The 8,701-nt window shown below is 52.4% G+C and overlaps 2 protein-coding genes across 3 annotated transcripts in view; both read right to left on the bottom strand.

Annotated features, from left to right (window-relative positions):
* fam53c (family with sequence similarity 53 member C) overlaps positions 1-3,997 on the bottom strand; it is a 10,147-nt gene extending 6,150 nt beyond the window's left edge. Inside the window, exon 1 of one of the 2 annotated variants that reach the window (XM_005750236.1) lies at positions 3,551-3,997. The gene's annotated coding sequence lies outside the window, so the exon portion shown is untranslated. Of the gene's footprint in view, positions 1-474; positions 615-3,550 lie in introns of those variants that run through there. The other variant, XM_005750235.1, reaches the window with a different exon arrangement.
* Positions 3,998-4,703: 706 nt separating this feature from the next.
* slbp2 (stem-loop binding protein 2) lies at positions 4,704-8,600 on the bottom strand. Its single transcript, XM_005750233.2, has 9 exons — positions 8,488-8,600; positions 7,101-7,262; positions 6,919-6,999; positions 6,710-6,790; positions 6,387-6,530; positions 6,124-6,294; positions 5,866-6,028; positions 5,616-5,742; positions 4,704-5,244 (listed from the first exon to the last, which is right to left on the bottom strand). Exons 1-9 carry the CDS (start codon positions 8,538-8,540, stop codon positions 5,186-5,188), a joined length of 1,041 nt encoding a protein of 346 aa, XP_005750290.1. The 5' UTR covers positions 8,541-8,600; the 3' UTR covers positions 4,704-5,185.
* Positions 8,601-8,701: the final 101 nt, after the last annotated feature.

Below are 8,701 nucleotides of genomic sequence, written 5' to 3'. Positions count from 1 at the left end.
CCTTGTACATGCAGTGCTGCCATCTTCTGTTTCAGTGCGTTATTACACTCTTAAATCCTACTACTCATTCCTGCGTCCTTTGTGATCTTACAAAGCTTCAAACGATGCGTCGACTATTAAATCAGTCGTCGACGATTTTAATAGTCGACATAATCGTAACTAGTCGACTAATCGTGGCAGCCCTAGTGCAGACAAGTGTGGACTTTCCACAAACAGCAGCAGAAGCAGCTGGCTGTGTCCTACAGTGGCCACCGTAGCAGGATTGTCCACGTGAATTAGGAGGAATCATCTGCAATCCACTGACATCCAGTGGTGAGACTTTACACCCTGACTTTGTATCAAAGTATCCTGACTGTCAGTGAACACACGGGCCGTGACGGCGTTCAGACTGTCGCTAACAAAAGTACACTTCCTGTCTCTGCTCTGCAGGTGTGACAGTGACCTCACAGGTGAGGCTACAGGTGTGCCACTCACCAGGTACAAGTCCCCTGGCTGAGCAGGGTCGCCTTCCAGAGTCTGCTTCCTCAGGCTCTCCACCAGCAGCGTGACCACAGCATGGTGGCAGGGGACGAGGGGGGAGACAGGGGAGGGTGGCCGGGAGGAGGAGGAGGGGCCAGGTGGAGGGGAGAACAGGGGAGAGAGGGGGGAAGGAGGAGGAGGGAGGGGAGAGTTACGGCCGTCTGTGTGTCCGTCCGTTTGGTCTGTCTCGGGACGAGAGAGGGGAGGAGCTTAGGGCTGAGACTCCTCCTTAAGGCCTCAGGGCCACGTAGCCCCACCCACTCTCACAAGAGCATCATCTGTCAGCCGTTGCTGCGGCAACACACCTAGAAAAGGCACACACACACACGCAGGTGAAGTTAAGCTGAAAAACATTGACAACTCTATCAGGAACAAAGCATCAAACAGCTGATGTTGAGAAGAAACAGGAAAAACACAAGAAAAAGACGACCACAAACAGCACTGGGAACCAGTCCCACAGTCAAGTCCCTGTTTGGAATTGTTCGTCTGTGTGTGTATTGATCCCGCTTATCAGTTCTGGTTGCACTACAATCAGCTGATTGCAGTTCACGTGTCAGAGGAGGAAAACAGGTCTGCAGCGTGTAAACGGACGTTCCTTTGACTTTTCTAGTTTAAAGTGGAGACTGCATCACACACCGTGCTAATGCTAAGCTAACGAAGAACCCAGCACAGCAGCCACAGCCTGAGCTGAAGGTAGCAAACAGCCAGGCTCAGCTACCTGCTCGTGTTTCTGCAGTAGAACACAATAGAAACTGAAATATCCTTTATTGTCCCTCGCTGTGCAAATAAAGTGTTTTTTCTTTGCTTTGTGCTCACACAACCCGTCGAAAGGGGAGGAAGACCTGCTGCTTCCAAATAGAGCACATTCATAATGTTGTAAATCCAAACCCATCATGGATTCATGATTTGAATCCTGGGTTGTGTGAAATGTTAGGATATGTTGTGCTGATCCTCGGGTTGGGGGATTTGTGTTCATACTGGAGGGCAAAATTAAAACCAAGATGGACAAGAAAAGTTCAAAGCCATCAGGTGCTCAGTTTAGAAAAAAGGGAAAAGAAGAGGAAGAGAAACAAAAGATGCAGGTAAGCAGACGTGTGATTGGTTCAGGATGACCTGCCATGATCCAATCAGAATACTTTATAAGGAAATGATGTGGGTTACAGTTGCTCCAACATGAAATGGTAAAAATAGCAACAGTAACAGACTAAACTCCAAACAATATATACAATAATAGAATATTAATTAGTCATTGTCAATTGCTGATTCGTCGTGTTCTCATTGTATGATGAATTATGATGGTTGTTTGGATACTATGCATACTCTCTCTCATCATGTGTGTGTGTGTGTGTGTGTGTGTGTGTGTGTGTGTGTGTGTGTGTGTGTGTGTGTGTGTGTGGGTGTGTGTGTGTGTGTCGGCGCTGACCACTGCTGACCTGACCGCAACAAAGAGGGGAAATTGCTCCAACATGCACAAATATTTGACCACACAGAGTGCAATTAGTGATGGTGGAGACAATAACCTCAGAATGACAATCAATAAACTCTTTATTTTCACCCCTATAAGAGACACCGAAAAACAAAAAGACGCCACCAAGAAGAAGAAGACCCCCGTGGACAGAGACGACGCACAAAAGAGACCCACGAAAACATCCACAGAGTGAAATGACTGACAGACTAAAGACTGCCTCAAAGACGCTACGACCAAACAGCCTGAAGAAACCACCATGAACGACTGGAGGAAGCGCATCTGAGACCCGACAAAAACAACAACAAAAAAGACTAAAGTGTGAAAAGGAGCTCACAGAGACTACAAACCACCTGCACCGCCGTCGAGGCGACATAAAACCCGAGGCATACCCACATAACAACCAGCAAGAGCCAGGACTGGACATTCAATCGGAAAAGAAATGTCAAAAAGAGCAAAAACAAAAACCTGACAACAAAATTACAAAAAAATAACCTCAAAAGGAATACAAGGTCCCAGAGATTAGTCTGGACCGCTCATCGCATGAAATAAGACTTTAATTATTATGTCACACAGTTAACACTCATAATAATAACAATAACAGTTTCACTCCTTCATGTCGTTACTCTCCAGTTGCAGCCTTGCATCAGTGCTGTAACTGAGTACCGTTACTCCGTTACTCGTGGACCCCCTGGGGCTCCTGTAAACCAGGTCAGGGGCCAAGAACAGGGGACCATCACCCCGTCATCGGGGCGGAACCCCGGGGTCTGGTTAGCGGGGCTCTGCTGGGGGAATATCGGCTCCGGGTACATGCCGATGACCGTGAGCCGAACCGAGCCGAGCCGGGCTGACCGAGGCCGCCGGGCACCCCCGACAGCTTGTTAGCTTGTGGCTAAGCATCCCATTGCTTTTAATGAGGGATGCTTTCCGCCCGTGTACCTGTCGGCCCGGTGGGCGGTGTGTTTGCGGAGGGTTACTCCATGAAAAAAAACACAAACCCCGGTTTGTGTTATGACGGCGGACCGTTACATCACCAGCAGTTCACCTGAGCCGCTAGCTCGCTGCTATAAATAACAAGTCATCCCGTTATTCCGCTCAAGGTCGGCACAATAAACTCAGCCATCTTGCTCGGAGGATGGGAGCCGCTGAGTGACGGCTCTGCCTCCTCCACCGCCTCCCGGGCTCCGGGGGCCCGTGCCGGGCTGCTAGCAGCGAACAGGGCGGCAGTTAGTAGCTAACGGCGGCTAACGGGTTAGCTGCTAGCTGACCCGTTAGCCGCCGTTAATGGTGTCACAAACAACCCACGAACATCAATGATGCTCCCGGTGTCTGTCCCGCCTCCGGCCATCACCCAGGCCAGGGCCGTCCGCACACACCGGACCCCTCACAGGCCCATGCTCAGCAGAACCACCGCAGGCCGTCAACAGCGATCGGAACAGCGGTGCTGACGGCGTGTGGCCGGCCCGAGAGCTCCCGGAGCGGCGAGAGGGGGGCGACACACGGCGGGATGCTGCGGGACGGAGTCGGACACACGTCCCGCTCTCTCCGGCCCGGCGCAGTGCTTACCTTGTCGGTTGACGGGGTGAGGCGGCTCCTGTGGCTGCAGCGGGCCGGCGAACGGCTCTGTGTTCGGTGTATCGACCCAGTATTATCGTCGAACACAGCGGACCGAAGCGGGAATCTAACCGCGCGGAGCGGGCATCGCAGGCTCCGGCACTGAGCCGCACATCTGCCTGGATCGGTGTCCGGTCTCCGTTATTAAAACATAATAATAATAACGAGGACTGCGCGCGCACACGCCCGTGAGCGGCGGGCATTCATAAATAACAGCTACGGTGCCAGCGGAGGAGGGGCGGGGCTTCAGCGCATCACCGGCACCTGCCGTTTATTTACGTCTGATCCTTTGATCCGGTCCGCAGTGCCGCCGCTCAGCACAGCCGAACCTGCCGCACGAACCCGGGGCGAATCTCCGAGAACGCTGCCGCGCGGGGCATGACGGGAGCTGGAGTCCGCGGAGGCTTGTTTACCGCCACAGCTCGCGTTAAAGGGCAAACCCGCAGAAACTGCGCGGACCGGGCCCGACCGGAGGAACCTCGGAGAACCGTGCAGACACCGGGACATTAAAAATAACGAAAAATGAGTAGAAATGGTGAAGAGAAAAGAGTAGAGACTAAAAGGAAATAAAAATACGTGGTTGAAACTAAAAATTGATTCTATTAATATTACATTTTTGAAATCTGAATATTTTAAAAACAAAGAGGAAGCAAAAAGACTTTGTTAAATAAACTGTACAGTGAAAATAAATTTGACAGACTAAAATAAAACTGTTAGAGTTAAAATCTAGTTTAGAAATAAGGAGTTCATCTTTAGGGTTTACTTTAAAAAAAACAAAAAACAAAAACAAAAACAAAAAAAACACGTAAAACCTGATAAAATGCGTGGATAGTCAGACCGAGTAAAAATCATTTATGGATTAAAAATATATTTAATTTTATTCAAAGCTGCATTTTAGAAGCAAGAAGTAGATTTAAACGAGCCGCTTCATCTTATTCTGCACATTTAAGGATTTTCTGTGAAAACAAACAACCCAGATGTTCTGATGGGACAGAGAAGACGAACTCGTGTTTGGAGTCCAGGTTCTTACAGCTGCACACCCTCAGTGAACACCTCTGCATGTCCAACACTTTTATGGAGAGTAGAAGAAGAACGAGTCGGCCTGTGGATCAGTAACACTTTATTTACGCCTTTATTAATCACATGGTTCAGCTTTGCTCTTGACAGTCAAGCAGCAAAAAAAAGTAGGAAGAGTAAAAAGAAAACTCAAACACAAAGATGGCCGCTCCCCTCCACTCAGCAGGGGGTCGTTTTTGAGAAAAAACATGGCGGTGCGGGGGGGAGGAGCCTGAGCCAGACAGCAGAGCACGAAGGTGAAGGTGGAGCAAAGACAACAAAGTGACACCAAAGTGAGTCGATACAGAAATGAGTGCAGAACAGGTGAGCAGTGCTTCATGAGGTCGAACGTTCAGGTGCATCCGAGTGTTCAGCTGTCCGCCCTGACGACGCGTTCACGAGCAGCCGGGAAACCTCAGCACCTGGGAGGGGGGGTGGCGGCCAATCGGATCCCTGCTGTCGTTCAGTTAATCTTCAGACACATTTAAAAAGACACGATGAGGAAACAAGGGCGAGGACTGCATCGGGTGGTCAGTACGGGTTCCACAGGAGCTGGTCGGAGAACACAGGGACCTGCTGGTCATCAGAGTCTGCACAGAGAAACAAGATGGCGGTGAGCCGACAAACAGGAAGTGAGCACATGTCACAGAACAAGACCCCGATCGCCTGCCTCAGCAGGTTTGATGTAACCACAGCAGTCCTCATGTGACCTCATGTCCCCACAGTCTGTACTTCAGGACTGCTTCAACTTTTTTATTCCAGTAAAAAGTACTCAGAGTAAGAGTGGCTCCTATTTGTGTGCAAAGCCAAACGAACCGTGCAAGTAAAACAAACACCTGCAAATTCTACTTCAGTACAAATACTTAGTTACTTCCCACCTCTGGATCTGACCAAGCCCCGCCCCAAACCAGCCAGCAAGCTCGCCCTCAGGAGTCGCCCCCTGCTGGCTGAGTTACCTCACCTTGGCCGTGGTCCGTTTCCATCAGGAGGTGGAGCCAGTCGGTCATGCTGTCATCGGTGGTCAGCTGACTGCCGAGTGAGTAGTTCAGGCCTGGAGGAGAGCGAAGCGCCCGGCGGCTCGCCTCCAGCTGCAGAGAAACAAACAGGAATAAATAAGGTCACCGATCAGCTGATGTTGTGTTTTACAGAGGACGTTAAATAAAGTTAACGCATCTTTAATGAGCCGAAGAATTTGATTGGTGACTGATTACCGGCGACACGGGGACGGCCCAGGCTCCAGGCAGCGCTGAGGGCGTGGCGGCCAGCAGAGGAGACACAGAGGAGACTTTAGAGGATGCTGGAGTCTCCTTCTCTCTCTGCTCGTCTCCAACATTCTCAAAGAGGTCAGAGGTCATCTTCTCCAGCTGACTCTGCCTAAAGAGAGAAAACACTGATGATGTCACAGAAAGGCCTCAGCTGACGAGGATCAGTTTCTGGATAAATGTCAACTGGCGCTGGGTTCCACCTACAGCTGCTCCACGGGGTCCGGCGTGTCGGCGGCATCCGGCTGGGCGCCGGTCGGAGGGTCCCACAGGTGCAGCGCTCGCCTCCACAGACGCACCTGCATGTCCCAGGAGCGCCGGCTGTACTTCCTGTACTTGTTAGGAGTGGAGGGGTGGAGCTTAGGATCCCTCAGGTGTCTGAGGAGGAGGAGAGAAACCAGAGAGGCGTGTCAGTGTCGACGTTTGAGGAACCGTCGTCCGATTCTCGGCGTCATGCTCCGGGTTCTTACTTGGGGACTTGCTGGATGTAGTTCTGGTATCCGCTGGTGTTCTTGCCGTACTGGATCTGTTTCTGCCGCCGTTTCAGAACCGCGGCGTTGGTCTCCGTGTTGGTCGGGTCCGGCAGGCGGGGGTAACAGCGGCTGATGTGGGGCCTTCACAGAGCGACAAATTACACAGGGAACACAGAAACCCAGTGAAGAAGATGCTCCAGCAGCGTGCAGTGCTGCAGGCAACGCCACAGGCCAACACAGCTCAGGGGCGTGGCCTACTGCCACCTGATGCAGGTTATGCACAGAGCAGGCCAGAACCTCTGAATGTCCCTCGTACTCACCTCCTGCTGTCCACGTCATCCGTCCCCACGGCCACGCTGCTCGTGGACACTTTGAGGATGCAGCGCTCCAGGATGGAGGACCTGAGGAAGAACAGCTGCATGAACACCTGCTGCGGCGACCTTCAGGTTTCAGTCCACGTTTACTGGTCCGCGCAGGATTAGCTGATCCTGATAACGGCTCGTTAGCCTGGATTAAAGAAGCCAAATACCTGCGTGGTTTGCCGCTGATGACTCGCTCTTGTCCTCGCATGCCGCCGGCGCCACGAGGAGACGGGATCGGAGAGACGTTACTGCAAAGAAGAGAAAGGCATCAGGAGAAACCACGGCCTGCAGAGGGCGCCGTCTCTGCCACGCTACACTGACCCCACCCCTCTGCAGGAGAATTTCATACCTGACCAGGCTGTCGTACACGGAGCTGCAGCCGGGGAGCAGCCACGGCTCGGGGGCGGAGCATCCCGAGGCGGTGGTGGTCAGCACCGGGTCAGAAAGGCTGTTCCACATGGCCGCCGACCAGCCCTTCGCGCAGACACACGACCACGGGCTGAAGAGGAAGCTGCAAGCAGACACACCCGGTTTAGAGAGTCCAGGTGAGACTGACGAGCTCACCTCAGGTCACTGAGCGATTCAGAGCCCTCGAAGGGTCGTTGACCCCCCTCCCCTCGTCAGAGTCGTTGTGATGATGATGGGGGGTTAAGCACTCAGGATTCACACCTGGACTCATCCAGGCCAACGAGTCCCGGGAGACCCCCTCCCCCCTCCTCACTGCTTTCAGCCCAGGTTTCCGTTTGTGGACGAGCGCCATGTAGAAACTACATCATTTCTGTTTCTGTCGCTACGCGAGCGGCCACACGTCTGTCAGTCTCATCCTGAGACGTCAGCACCCCAGTCTCAGCATGCAGATGTTACAGATGTTTTCAGTGGACTGATGGAACAGCTCATATCAATAAACTATACAAAGCTCGACCACACGTCCCGAGTGTGTCCCTGCTCACCTGCAAGCTCAGCCTCGTCACGAGTCTCATTTCTGGACATCACGAGGTCACAGCTCAGGTCCTTCGTCACTGACTCACAGGTTCGAGCTGCTGCTTTCAGATTTTAAGTGTTAAAGATACGCGTGTGCTTACAGTCAGTGCAGAGGTTCCAGTCTGAGGCGGCGTGCGCCAAACACTCACTGCTCGTATTTAAACTGACAAAAATAAGCTGTTGGTCTAGAATATGTGAGACGTTTCCTCATGAATGGCATCCAGTCATGTTGAGCCACAAACAGCACTCCTGTAACAGGCTGGAAGCACCAATCAGTGCTTGGCAGCGTCTTGAGTTCACCTTTATCTGTCCAGTTAAAAAAAAAAAAAAGTCTTCTTTAAAAGTAACCTGGCCGCCAGGACCGTGTTCACCGACACACGTAGTGACATTACACAAACACCAAAAACATTGGAAATCAGTTTTTGGCACAACACCGGGAGCCTGGCAGCAAGACCCGGGCCGCTGCAGGTACAGAGAACACAGGTGAGTCCGCGAACTCATACCGAGAGCTGACGTCACGAAGCGCAGACCCAGCGCGTGTTTAAAGAGAACAAACAGCCGGAAACCACACGAGACGAAGCCGCCCGAGAACCTGTCCGCGGTTCGGCTTTGTTCCGTCTCACAGACATCAGCTGCTTCGGCCCGCTCAACTTTACAAAGACGCCAAACAAACGGAACACGAACAGGTGCAGCCTGAGCTAAGAATCCCAGCTGTGATTGGCTGAGCTCAGCTGCAGGTGAGGACAGACACGTACCTGGAGGACAGCGGCGGGCTCTGCTCTGCCGGTTCCACTCTGCTCGCGGACATCTTCGGACTCACAGAACACGTCGGTCCGCTCTCACAGCCTTTAATGAGCGGCACCTGGAGCGGAGGGGGCGGGGCCGCGATGAGGGCGGGGCCTCACCTTAGCGCTCCACACCTAGCCCTGGAAAAAGAGCCACGTGTCAGGTCAAACACAAATGCAAGAA

Source organism: Pundamilia nyererei, unplaced genomic scaffold (assembly GCF_000239375.1).
Source record: "Pundamilia nyererei isolate P.nyererei 1_Seehausen unplaced genomic scaffold, PunNye1.0 scaffold00266, whole genome shotgun sequence".
Taxonomy (NCBI): domain Eukaryota; kingdom Metazoa; phylum Chordata; class Actinopteri; order Cichliformes; family Cichlidae; genus Pundamilia; species Pundamilia nyererei.
Note: the sequence above shows the minus strand (reverse complement) of the source record. Positions and strands in the feature narration are given on the sequence as shown.